The sequence below is a fragment of the Syngnathus typhle genome, linkage group LG13 (assembly GCF_033458585.1).
Source record: "Syngnathus typhle isolate RoL2023-S1 ecotype Sweden linkage group LG13, RoL_Styp_1.0, whole genome shotgun sequence".
In the NCBI taxonomy this organism is placed as follows: domain Eukaryota; kingdom Metazoa; phylum Chordata; class Actinopteri; order Syngnathiformes; family Syngnathidae; genus Syngnathus; species Syngnathus typhle.
The window spans coordinates 13,091,704-13,105,316 of NC_083750.1; the positions used below are offsets into that span (position 1 = coordinate 13,091,704).

Consider the following 13,613-nt stretch of genomic DNA (forward strand, 5'->3'; position numbering starts at 1 on the left):
TTCATGCTTCTGGATTGCGTGACCCTGAGAGAGGGGAGGTGCTCGGATGACGTCGAGCTGAAAAGTACCAGCTCCAGCTCATCTGACGATGAGAGTTTTTTGACTTTGACCTGTTACGTTGCATCTTGTTGGACATCATCCTGCCTTCAATGACTTTGCATGTCTGAATTCGGGTAAGTGTGATGAACTTTCTGAAATGGGGACTATTGGAATGAGATGAGGGTGACATTTAATGCATTTCTTTGACTTCCTGGACTGCAACTAAGGAGGCTTTCTAGCAATTCAGGATTTCATGCAGCATTGTGTATTTGTCACAGGTGGAAGTGTTGAGTTCTCGGATCTGACTAGCCAAGATGAGCTCTTCGTGTGCACCTTTGACATGGTGTGCCCTCAGGTGAGATCAAATTTAAATTTCCTGAAAAAAATACAATAAATAGAAAATAAATGTGTATATGTGTGTGTATATGTATATATGTGTGTGTATATGTATAGATATGTGTATATGTATATATATATGTGGATATGTATAGATAGATAGATAGATAGATAGATAGATAGATAGATAGATAGATAGATAGATAGATAGATAGATATGTAGATACACATACATTTAATATATATGTATATACGTGTGTGTTTGTGTATATGAAGTATAAGAAGTATTTTTTACACAAATCTGTTCATGATTTTAATGTTGTTTAGGTGGGTTAGGGTTTTTATTTCATCGTAAATACAGTACCCATCTGCATTGTAGTGTTGAAGTGACGCTAAATTTCCTTTGGAGTCTTTCTGTTTTTGCAACTATCCCGCTCAATGATTTGTGACAAACAACAAGTGAGTGGCGTAATATGGCAGAATGGAGAACAAAGCAGCACGCAATTTTGCTAGTTTTGATGCTAGCTTGCTCAAATGTCATTTCTGGTAGGAAGCCTTATGATGAATCACAGATCATTTGTGCTGAAAGAGGAGGACTTGAATTGGTAAAAAAAAAATGTCAGACAGGTCATATGTCGTTACCCCACCAAGATGCTTAGACTGTATCACAAGCATCCTAAACACACTTCTGGACTGTTTACGCAGGCGATCAACACATCTGCAAACTGCATGAACTGAAAAGCGCCCCTCAAGTTGATATACTTTATAAAAAGTTGCATTCGCAAAGGCAATGAATCCATTTGTTTTTTCCCAAGTCTAATTCATGAGATTAGTGGGTAAAGTGTTCACAATGAGGCAGATGTGGCCAACGCTAGCCACCTTGTGGCCTCAGTCGGAGCATATTGCACAAGGTTTTGGAAAAGAACTCAAGGACGATGAATTCTGTTGGCCAAAAGACAGACAATACTGTAAATGCATTTTATTTTGCAGGTGGCTCCTTGTCCTGCTGGTCATTGCACAGCATCTTAACGCGGTGAGAGAGAATTTGTCCACTTGAAATTTCTGTCAATGTTCAGCAATAGAACAGCTGCACTTGCACACTAATGTGTTTGCATTGGATATTGCAGCCACATTGCATTGTGGTAGAAGTCGCAAAGTGGAACTGAGCATGACACTTCTCCTCGCATCATCTCTTCTCGTTAATGTCAGCAGCATTTACGTTGCGATGGCTTGGAGTTTCTCAATCTATAAACTCCTCCAAATATTTTGCGTTGCTGCCAAAACATTTCACACTATGTGCCAGAGCGGTAAGGCGTCTTTTTGGGGTGGGAAACGTCTGCCTCCGGAGGTGCCGAGTGCTTTTGTTAGCAGCCTCTCAAACTATTTAGATTCAGATCAAACTTCCTCAGCTCGCTCATCAAGGTCAGGGTCCTTATTTGGCCATTTGGTAAACGCTGACCCGTTGGAGGCATTTCTCCAGAAGCTAAGCCTACCACGGCACAATCCAGGGGAAGGGCCGAAACCGATTTTGACGGCCGTGTTGTTTGCGTAATGCACACGCAAATACATACGTACGTACATCGCCGCTTAGCATCCAGTCCAATTGAGGTTTGTCTTTTTTTCAGGGAAATGTTGAAGGTCCATGTGAAGGCAGAGACTGTTCTGTATGTCAGTGTCTTCCTGCCAAAGGTGCACGGGTAAGAAGATTGTTCATCAATCCCACCACTATTGATCACCACTCAAACAGCTCCTGTCAGATCATTTAATTAGATCAAGTTTCTTTTTTTTTCTTTGTAAAGAGCGGATTTATACATCTTTGTTCTACATTCATACATATTTTAGCCAACACATTTTTGATGGCTCTTATTGAGAAGGCCCAGTTTGTGATCTTTAGTGTCCTCTGCTGGTATAGGACTTTCTGTTTCTCGTTGCCAATGGACATTTCATGTCGATCGATACCTGGCTACTTATGCTTTGCTGCCATTGCAAAAAATACAACCAGAGTTGAACAGGAATATTTCATTTGTTCTTCGGCCATTATATGAGAGGATGATCCTTTTCCCATCAAAAGACATTTGGACCTCCCACTTCCAAAATGATAGTTACACCCTTATCTTTCTTTCTATGCCAGTGACATTGAACAATTCAAGGTACAGCAAACCTGTTGCCATTCATACAATGACAGCTTCATGTTCAACTGAACGGGCGGGCGGAGCTTTCCACAAAGTAAATCTGATGATTGTTTCACTATTTAGGATATTTGATTCTGTTTGTTCTCATGCAAACTACTTACATGAATGCCTTGGTTCAATAAAAAGAAAGAGGCACAGTACTTTTAAAGTCCACGTTTCTTTAGTGCTCTCTAGTGAGGGCTCAGGTGTTGCGCAAGGGATCAGATAACTGTGGAGAAAAATCCATTTTGCCACTGAACCCAACATGCATGTTTGTTGTTGCGGTTGTTGTTGTATGTGTGAGGAAGCCAGAATATTCAAAGAAGCAATTCAAGTCAAACAAATATCAATATACGTATATTAGATCACAATGAAGCAAAACATACTCCACCAGGGTGACCTGTTTTCTTTGTAGGGACCTCCAGGGAAATCAGGGAAGCAAGGACATCGCGGGCAAATGGGATCATGGGGCAATGCGGGGCCACCTGGAGAGAAAGGCAGGCTGGGCTCACCGGGATCACCAGGCCCGGAAGGACTTAAAGGAGCCCGGGTAAAATTGTCATCATATTCAATTTATAGTGACTTTGTATCGTGATAATAATCGATCATACTTTTCTTCCCTAAACATTTCAGGGCAACACTGGGCCTCCAGGTTTTCCTGGTCACGAAGGTTCATTGGTAAGTCAGGACTGGTTCAGGACCCCACTCCCTGTCACTTCTACAATTTTTAGACTGTATACAACACCTCTTAGGGTCACCCTGGAGCAGGCGGTGAGCCCGGTTCGCCCGGAGTGGACGGCTGTGCGGGGGCTCCGGGTCAACCTGGTGTCCCCGGTTTTCCTGGCCTGGATGGTCTGCATGGGCCACCTGTGAGTAGAAAATGTGATTCCATTTCAAAATAAAACATGCAATCTAGCAAGGTGGGGAGGAGTTTGGAGTTCTGGGATTCCAATGTACTGTATTCCATAGCCAGTATGAAATCATTATTTCTCTCTTTGTCAGGGATTTCCTGGACCAAAAGGAGTTAAGGGAGAACCCTTATACACTGATTCCATTCCTGGACTCCCTGTAAGATTTCTTCGTTGATTCTTATAAGGTCATCTGGTCATTCTGAATTCCATTCACACCATTTGGATTGTTATTTGGTTTTATTCTTACAGGGAGATCCCGGTCGACAAGGAGATGCGGGTCTACCTGTGTGTATATTTGCCTCGCAATTTAATATTACAATGAAAACTCTAAAGGGGAGGACTATGAAGACTCTCCGAAATTGCTCATCATGACATTTCACCTGTGTGACAATCAAATACAAGAAGTGCCCTTTGGAAATCTTGCTCCTATTCATTCAGGGCCAAAACGGGGTCACCGGACCAAAAGGCTACACAGGTGCTCATGGTCCACCTGGTGATCAGGTGAATAAATATGATTGGATAGAATAACTGCAGCATGAATACTGCTGCACTTTAGCGGTCATGAACCTCCACTGTTTCTCCACTCAGGGCCCAGGAGGGGATAAAGGTCTCCGAGGACCACCGGTGAGTCATTGCAGTTCTATGTTACCCATGTTATAATAGAGAATATCATTAAGCCACATATCGCCAATAGGATAGAACAAAAATGTCTTTGTGCAGGGTGACCCTGGAAGACCACAGCCAGGCACAGCAGGAGATGATGTAAGACACCTCTGTTCTTCTGTTCATTTGCAAATGCGTATTGCAAACATCTTCACGACTTTCCTTCCATGCGCTGTACCAGGGTGAACAAGGTCCGCCCGGTCCACAAGGACCAGAAGAAATCATTGAGCCTACCCCGGGTTACCTCCCACCAAAAGGTTACATGGTGTGTGTCTGTGTGTGAATCTTTCGGGCCATTTTAGATCACTTGGATGAATATCATTTCAGCAATATCAATGATTTGCCTGTATTTCAGGGAGACAGAGGTCGTCCTGGACCATGTGGCCCAAAGGGCAAAAAAGTGAGTTCAAATGGTCCGTCACAGACCAAAAAAGGTAACATCATGACTATGACTTGTATTTTTTTGAAAGGGTGCTGAAGAAGACTTCTTCAGTCAAGGAATGAAAGGAGAGGAAGGAATTCTTGGTTTTCCTGGACTTCGGGCAAGTCATTGACACAGGAAATGAGCTTCATGCTGATATACATACAATGGAAAATGCCATCAACAGAAATGAGCATTGATATTGGGGTCATTTGAAACCATCCAACGACATTAGAATGAGTCATGTTCCTTTAATAGTGCATCAACAAGCCTGGCACATATTCTCTCTGCTCTATGGAAACATTTACAGTTGTAGTTTGTGTATACCGGAGGCGCTCAAAGATACGCGAAATGTTATTGTGTTCCTCTTTTTAGGGTTTTCAGGGATCACCTGGAATTTCAGGACCAGCGGGACCTGAGGTACAACTAGTAATGTCGAAAGGAACAAAATCTCCATCGGTCATCTTGTATATGTTGATATTTAGGGGTTGCCAGGCGAAAGGGGGCTTCCGGGTCTTATCGGAACACCTGGACCGAAGGTAAGCCTACCTTGAAAATGTTTTTAACGTCAACATGATGACCGGCTTCCAAACTGCAAAGAATTGGAATCAAACTGAAAATCTCCTCTACTCGTACCACTATGAAAGGGCGACCACGGAGATCCGGGTTTTCCTGGTCCTACCACGTATTTGAAAGGGTCTACGCTTAGAGGTGAGATTGACCAGAAATACTGCCGGTCTGTAAATACGGTGGGGCAACCAGTGTGTGGAATTTGCATGTTCTACCCGTCCGTGCTTGCGTGACTTTTCGCTCACTATATTGTATTATATACACAGGAGCAAAAGGGGAAAAGGGATATCCTGGAAATCCTGGCTTAGAAGGTGATCCCGGATCAATGGGCGCACGTGGCCCTCCTGGCCCAAAAGGACTAACGTATACAGGTAAGCAGTTTCTGCTCGGTCATGACTTTTTTTTTTTTTTGCCACGTTGCGTTGTTCATTTACAAGCGTTCTCTATTGTCTGTTTACGACATATGATGATGGATGAAGGTTGGATTTCCACAGAGTTTTAAAAAGTCATTTTGACTTTTTGGTGTTAAAGAGAAACTGATCTGTTAACAACATGATTGCTTTGACTTCATCTACCTTGTCTTATTGCCTAGATGGGCTGAGTGTGCCTGGTCCAAGCGGACCCCCGGGTCCTAAGGGCTTTAAAGGAGAGCCAGGTGGCTTAATCAATCCAGTCCCAGGACCAAAAGGAAGAAAAGGAATGCGCGGGCGTAAAGGTGTCATCGGACTTCGTGGTCCTCCAGGTATAAAATGCTATGTATATTTTGTAAGTTGGGTTGTGAATATCTGATCTAAAACGCTGTGCTCTACGTTTGATCCATGAAGGATGTGGAGGTGAGTACGATCCCCTTATCTAAAACATCTCCAATGTGTCTTTGACAGCATTACAGTGTCTTACATTTTTTTGCTTGGTTGATTCCATAGACTACATTTGTGAGCCTGGTCACCCAGGTGACCCTGGTGATAATGGACCCCCAGGACCTCGTGGAAGAAAAGGCCTCAGAGGATTAAAGGGTGCGTGCTTTTTTTTCTTTTTGGAACTGTCAAAATGCACAAGCATTCATTTGCCAATGATCCCCACAGGCTGTGAAGGGGAATGTGAATGTCTGTTTTCTCATGGACCGCCTGGTCCCCCTGGTCAGCCTGGTTTTCCAGGACCTCCAGGATTACCAGGAACTCCAGGGATGAAGGGGGACCCAGGACTAAAAGGAGAAGAGGGTCCTGCCGGACCACATGTGAGGACAATGGGATAACCAATAGACAGTCGTGCTCAATACGTGAATTACTTGATAGTATTACTGGCCTGCAGTGGCTAAAGTTTTGGAGATGATGATGATGATGATGATGAAGGCAGGCTGAGGGATGATGGAAAATGTTTCTATATTGCATGTTCAAATGGAAATTGTTACAGTTATGTAACATTTTAATGTTAGCCCCGCAACCAAGTTTTTACATTTGAACACTTCCTGCATGTAATTGCAGGGTTTTAAAGGATACCTAGGTTTAAAAGGGCTGAAGGGACAAAAGGGGGATGGTTTTATCACAACAGTTAAAGGTGAGCAAACCCAATATGGTTAAGAACCACTCATAGTATTCCCCCAAAACATCTGACATTTTTTTTGACGGATAAAAGGTGCAAAGGGAAACCAAGGAGACACTGGACATCCTGGTTCTCCTGGCCAACTGGGTAAACCAGGAATCGATGGTCTTCCTGGGCTGCCAGGAGTCCCTGGACCACCAGTGAGTAGTATGCTTTCAATACTGCAAATACATAAGACTTAACAGTATTTGATGCATTGTTGATAAAAGATATGACTACTTCACACATTTTCATAGGGTTCCAGTTACGAAGGTAAACCTGGTCCCAAAGGAGACCCAGGGACGGGTGGTCCCAAAGGTTTGCCAGGCATTCTGGGGCTGCCAGGTCCTGGTTTTCCAGGCCCCCAGGGTCCAGCAGGACTGAAAGGTGATCAGGGGTTCCCGGGCTCCCCAGGAATTCCCGGTCGAAAGGGCCCGCCAGGTTGAATACTTTTCTTATTCTATCAATGTTTTGTTCTGATTTATTGGTACATATGTCTGTATGTATGTATGTATGTACCTACGTATGTATGCTGTTTCTACTGCAAGCATTTTTTCACTGAAAATCGTTAGGTGACCATGCAGTCTGTTGTCATGAGAATGCGACGGGATCACCTGGTGTTAAGGGAGAACCTGGTTCCCCAGGTGAAACACTGAACAGAAATTACCTTACTTTATGCTAATATTAGTTTTTAAACTCAATATCTTTGGTAATTTTAACGTTTGTAGGAGTTCCAGGTGAACCCGGAAGGGAAGGAATTGTAGGACCCCCGGGACATCCAGGACGGAAAGGCATGAAAGGAGATGATGGTGGAATTGAAGGGATTGGACCTCCAGGTTGTCAGGCAGACAACAATGTCATCGACAAATGATTGATATCTTAGTTAGGTAACACCTTGTATCCCTAACAGGGCCACAAGGTATAAATGGAGATCCTGGTGATCCTGGTAGTAGTGGGAAAAGCCTCGATGGTCCCCCAGGCACTCCCGGAGTACCGGGACCACCAGGGAGGATAGGGTCCCCTGGAGATGTTTTCAATACTTTGCCAGGTCCCCCTGGTCATCCAGGCCAACCTGGAGTTAGAGGGAGAAAGGGGATTCCTGGCAGTCCAGGAAGCCCAGGGTTTGCAGGTAAGTGGAAGTATACCAAATCTTAGATCAGTCTGCATCTCAAATATTTGACAACATCCAAAGGTGTACCAGGGCCACCTGGAAGGCCAGGTCGAAAAGGAGAACAAGGATTTGATGGTGATCGTGGAGCTCCCGGACCTCCAGGCTCACAATGTACAATATGGGAGTCAACAGGACCTCCTGGACCGCCTGGTCCTCCAGGAAACCCTGGACCAAGAGTGACAGGTGAGGATGGAGGAGAAAATCAGCCACTCATTGACATGGTTTGATTTCTCCCATGTTCAAGTGTTCCTTGTTATTCTGTAGGTATCCCTGGTCCAAAAGGCTCATGGGGAGATACAGGCCTACCGGGACATGGCCCCATGGGTCCACCGGGTCGCAGTGGTCCTCCTGGTATACCGGGCCCAGCAGGGCCGAGAGGCTCCGCTGGTCCTCCGGGAGATTTCGGGAATGACGGTTGGCCAGGACACAAAGGTGAACCGTGTCAAATCTACAGTCAAAAGGAAATTAAATTCCAGTCAAAAGGGAGCATTTATTTGGTCCTGCTGAAATGATAATGTTATTGGGATTTATTCTTAAGGTGAGCTGGGCTTACCTGGCAGGGATGGGGCCAAAGGCTTACCAGGCCCGCCCGGACCTCCAGGTCCAAGAGGCAAGCAGGGGGAAAGAGGCTTTGATGGTACACCAGGTGGCCGAGGAGAAACAGGATATCCTGGTATGAAAGGTATGACGTACAACTGCTTCACTTCACTTGCTGTTGACTGCATCGTTTGGAAACTTTGACCTCATCGAAAGTCCCATGTCCAGTAGTGGCCACAGACTCTAACATATATATATATACATACAGTGTGTGTGTGTGTGTGTGTGTGTATGTATATATATATATATACATACACACACACACACACACACACATACACACTGTATAATCCCCATTTGTGGCCTTCAGGAATACGTGGTCCCAAAGGATTACCCGGAGAAGCAAAACTTGTGACTTTAAAAAAGGGAGAACCAGGAACTCCAGGAAGAGGAGGGCAGCCAGGTCCACCAGGACCAATAGGCAATTAAACTATCCGCTTGCAAAATAATATCGATAATTATTGATCAGTTTGATTAGTTCATCAAAATACTTAATCATTTTCTGTAGGTGAAAAGGGGCAAAGAGGGAGGCAAGGCGATCCAGGACCAGATGGTTTCCCTGGTTCACAAGGATTTAAAGGTGATGCTGGTGTACCTGGAAGACATGGGATACCTGGAGATCCAGGGCACCCTGGATTGAAAGGTTTTATTGGACCAAGGGGATACAGTGGGAATGATGGAGATCCGGTACGAATCCGAAATGACCTGAAGTCATTACCTATGTGTATAATAATTCTGTTGTAATGCCATCAGTTATGTTTGTATCTTGTAAAGGGAGAACCAGGATCACAGGGACAACCAGGATTTCCAGGGGTTCCAGGATTTTCAGGTGCCAAAGGTAAATCCAAATCTGTCATCAATGTATTTAACGTTTACCAGATTATCTGGTTAGCTTTTTTCACTAATTCAAACAAATACTCTTCTAGGTGAAGCCGGAGAGTCTTTTGGACATCCCGGAAGGCCCGGAGCCAAAGGAGCTAAAGGGGAGAAGGGATTCAGTGGTAAATTTTGAGTAAAGTAGTCAACGTGAAGGCAAAAGAACTTGTATCTGAATGCTGTTTTCTTACCCCTCACTAACAACCAGACAGAGTCAAAGTACAAAAGAGTAAAGAAAGGCACCTTTAGTACAGTAAAACAAAAATGCCAAAGCTGCAAACCTTAGAAGTGAAGACATGCAAATCACTAGCACACCATGCGTCAGCCACCACCCAATCTGAATTGAATGGCGCAGAGAAGCAATATACAGGGTGTGCTTCACTAACGTCTACCCCCGTGTCTCTTTTATTCAGCACCGATTGGAGATCCAGGGGATCCAGGGGATCCAGGTCCAAGGGGATATCCGGGAACGCCTGGACAGCCGGGCGCTCCTGGTGAACCGGGAATACATGGTGGACCAGGTGATTTTTCCGTGGCTGTTTTCTTTGTGAATTACTTTCAAATTAAGTGTCATAGTTGATGTTGGAGTCCATTATTGTTGATGAGATTTTTTTTTTTCTAGGTTTTCCTGGGCCTATTGGTCCACCGGGTAGTCCGGGTATTCCGGGTGTTCAAGGTGATAGTGGGTATGTGGGGTCTTTGGGTCCACCAGGCCCAACTGGACCTTCAGGTACTTATATTGTCTTTTGAAACATCTGAAAAATACAATGACATGGTATTCTGTATTATGTTACGGCTGTGCGCACTTTGGTATTTTGGGGTATTGATAATCCTGCCTTTTTTTCTTTAAAATTCTAAATATATGAATAACGACATTTATAAGGACTGCCCGGTCCGCCCGGTCTTTCTGGACTGGATGGCCTAAGGGGAGCGAGAGGGATGAAAGGAGCAAGTGGTAAAAAAAAATCAATAAAACTTTGTTTTCACTATTCTGTTGTTCGTCAGTTAAACCATCTCTTAAAAATAGTTCTCGTGTTTTTCAAGGAGTAACTATCCCAGGTCGTCCTGGACCAGATGGATATCCTGGAGCTAAGGGTTCCAAGGGACTTCCGGGGCCTCCAGGACCCTCTTATCCCGGGCCAAAAGGCCTGAGGGGTCCGCCAGGTTACTCAGGTATGAAATACGAATGAAACGAATCGAGATCAAGACAACGCCATTGCATCAAGAAAACAGATCATCTGAGGGAGGTTATGAGATACATGGGTTTCACGTCCTAATGGATATCGGAAATATTCAACCGAAATCAGCCTTTGCTGACACTTAAAGTTGAATTCAATTTCCTGTTTCATATTCTTCCAATAGGTCCACACGGTTCTCCAGGTGAACCTGGTTATCCTGGGAGAGAATGTGACAAACCTTTGCCGGGACCTGTCGGAGATCCAGGATCTGAAGGGGCTCCCGGCCTGCAAGGTCTGCTCATGTCTTCTTCATTCTGCATGTTGCCATCGTTTATTTGATGTTCTACTTGTTCTACTCAGGGCCTGCTGGACCGAAAGGTGAAGCAGGCAGCCTCTTTTTCCACAAAGGAGATCCGGGGCCACCCGGCCTACCTGGGCTTCCAGGGCAGAAAGGAGACAAGGGCTATCCAGGAAACCAAGGAACTTCATCATATCCAGGCTTTCCAGGACCAAAGGGTAAAACCACCTTCAATTGTAATTGAAAAGATCCATTACACCGATCCTTGAGCCTTAAATGCACCTTTACTATAGGTGAGAGAGGCCTTCCCGGTTCCAGAGGTTTTGATGGAGCAAAAGGACCGAGAGGTGATCCCGGGCCTTCGGGGAGGAAAGGAGTAACTGGCCCAGCTGGAAATGTTGGTGAGTAGTCCAAAAGCTTTATGAGCTATGCAAAAGGTATCTTTGGGACTCTACGCTCGATCATACTGTTTAATGACTGTTCACTTGTGCAGGTGCTAAGGGTGTCCCTGGTGATTCTTTTTCTGAACCCATACGGAAGGCTCCAGATGGCCCTCCAGGGCCACCTGGTTACCCAGGACCCATTGGGTTGCCAGGCGCTCCGGGTTCACCCGGGCGTAACGGACCAAAAGGCAAGAGACTCATTTATTGAAATGTATCGTATCCGTACGTATGTCTGAGAATCATTTTGTTTTTCTCTTGCATTTCAGGACCAAAGGGTCCAACTGGTTCTCAGGGCATCACTGGACCCCCAGGTCCTCCTGGTATTGACGGTCCTATTGGCGATGGAGGAGATTTTGGTGAACCAGGATTTGTTGGGCCTCAAGGTAGCTTTGAAATTTCATTCAATCCATTCAGGTCGTCCGGATTGTAGTAGCTGACATTGAGAATACGTCACGAAGCACTGAAATAGATCAATACGAAAAAAAACAGTAGGCCGATTTGTTTGATCGATCATCAGCTGCTTGCGGTATTCTGTCCTTGGATTTTGTACACTCTGCGTATCCCCTCTCCAGGCACCCCAGGTCCACGTGGTGACCCAGGCGCACCAGGTTATGCGAGGACATCAAGCTCAGGGTTTCTGCTGGTTCTTCATAGCCAATCAGTACAAGTGCCTCAATGCCCCGATGGCACCGGTCAGCTTTGGGTGGGCTACAGTCTGGCCTACCTGGAGGGACAGGAGAAGGCTCACACTCAAGACCTTGGTGGGTCAATTCTGGCATGATTGACACATGTCAATCCGTAAGCAGCATCGGCTTTAAATGGCATCAATTTAGAAAACGACCACCTTCTTGGAATTTTGGCTGGCTAGCTCTTTTTCAAGTCTAGCTAGCACACTAAGTGTTTTTGCAGAACATCAATCAAATCAACACATTTCCTTCCCGCCTTGCTCGTCTGTAGGTCAAGCTGGCTCTTGCTTGCCCGTCTTTTCCACCATGCCGTTCTCCTACTGCAACAAAGCTGCCTGTCACTACTCGGCTCGGAACGACAAGTCCTACTGGCTCTCCACCACGGCGGCTATCCCCATGATGCCGCTCTTTGGCTATGAGATCAGATCCCACATCAGCCGCTGTGTGGTGTGCGAGACACGTTTGCCAGCTGTGGCTATTCATAGTCAGGATCCATCCATTCCACAATGCCCACCTGGCTGGAGGAGCCTTTGGACGGGCTTCTCCTTTCTCCTTGTATGTATCCAATTTCTAGATTGGATTTTTTTTGCCGGCTGAAAACGGGATGAGCAAAAGACACAAGGATTAGTCTTCACCGCTGGCTGCTATTGTATTTGTGGTTTTCTCCAGGAAACAGGGGCAGGTGACGAGGGTGGCGGTCAGTCCCTGACATCCCCCGGCAGCTGCCTGAAGGACTTCCGGACCCACCCGATCATCGAGTGCCAGGGCGCGCGAGGTTCTTGTCACTACTTTGCCAACCTCTACAGCTTCTGGCTGACCGCCATACGCCACACAGATCAGTTTGTCAAGCCCAAGCCCGGAACCATCAAAGCTGCCGGGGAGCAGCGACGCAAGGCCAGTCAATGTCAAGTCTGCCTCAGACAGTAGAGAACATTTTCACCCAAGGGTGAAGAAGGCTTTAGATTACTTGGTGCTAAGTTTAGTTGGTGTTCCAAAAGTTCAACTTAGACTTAAGCACATAATGAGGTCACAAAGTATCGGGCTGAACTTCTAGACCCGTGATTCCCAATCTTTTTTGAAGTAAGGCACACACTTTACATGAGGAAGGAAATTGCTTGTTTGGCACGCTCAAACATGGCGAACAAGAAACTCTTGAATCTTGAAAATCACCCAGCAAAAAGGCACCGTTGGCATGGCCTTAACGGCAAGTCAAATATTAGAAATGATGATTTTTGTGCATGATTCATTTCACCATCAACGGATGATACGTTTTTGGCTGATGATTTTCTCATGTGGTCATAAGTGTTAGTAATTCTTTTTCAAGTAAAGTGTCCCTCCAGGGAAAATTCTTCTAAATGTTTCTTTTTTTTTTTTTACTCATCTAAATCGTGCTCTCCGTTGGTTAGAATGACAAAACCTACAATGAACGGACAATCGCCACTGTTCCTTTTATATAACGATCCTCTTGTTTCCCCGTGGTAGGTTTCAAGTTCATATTTATTTATTTCTCCTAACAAACCCAAGTGACAATCAGAATGCAATGCTTATTTTTCCTCAAACAAGTTTTTTTTCCTTTATTTTTTGAAATACGCAAAACAAGAGAACACTCAATAAGTGCAATAAGACCGAGGACTCTGACAGTGCGGTGCTCTCTCTACCTTTTCACAGTGCACGT

The 13,613-nt window shown here is 45.1% G+C and overlaps 1 protein-coding gene across 1 annotated transcript; it reads left to right on the forward strand.

Annotated features, from left to right (window-relative positions):
* Nucleotides 1-3: 3 nt before the first annotated feature.
* On the forward strand, nt 4-13,294 carry LOC133165850 (collagen alpha-4(IV) chain-like). The gene is made up of 48 exons (XM_061295742.1): nt 4-64; nt 349-394; nt 1,366-1,408; nt 2,001-2,072; nt 2,962-3,096; nt 3,180-3,224; nt 3,299-3,415; nt 3,549-3,614; nt 3,707-3,742; nt 3,896-3,958; nt 4,046-4,081; nt 4,178-4,219; nt 4,302-4,385; nt 4,476-4,520; nt 4,591-4,662; nt 4,917-4,961; nt 5,027-5,080; nt 5,189-5,252; nt 5,378-5,482; nt 5,704-5,853; nt 5,936-5,944; nt 6,035-6,124; nt 6,194-6,345; nt 6,593-6,665; nt 6,744-6,850; nt 6,947-7,130; nt 7,262-7,333; nt 7,418-7,525; nt 7,600-7,818; nt 7,882-8,043; nt 8,125-8,292; nt 8,399-8,542; nt 8,768-8,878; nt 8,966-9,144; nt 9,232-9,295; nt 9,384-9,458; nt 9,747-9,854; nt 9,956-10,063; nt 10,217-10,288; nt 10,378-10,506; nt 10,696-10,803; nt 10,872-11,027; nt 11,103-11,210; nt 11,303-11,440; nt 11,519-11,635; nt 11,825-12,013; nt 12,210-12,493; nt 12,608-13,294. Exons 1-48 carry the CDS (start codon nt 4-6, stop codon nt 12,863-12,865), a joined length of 5,073 nt encoding a protein of 1,690 aa, XP_061151726.1. The 3' UTR covers nt 12,866-13,294.
* The last annotated feature ends 319 nt before the right edge of the window (nt 13,295-13,613 follow it).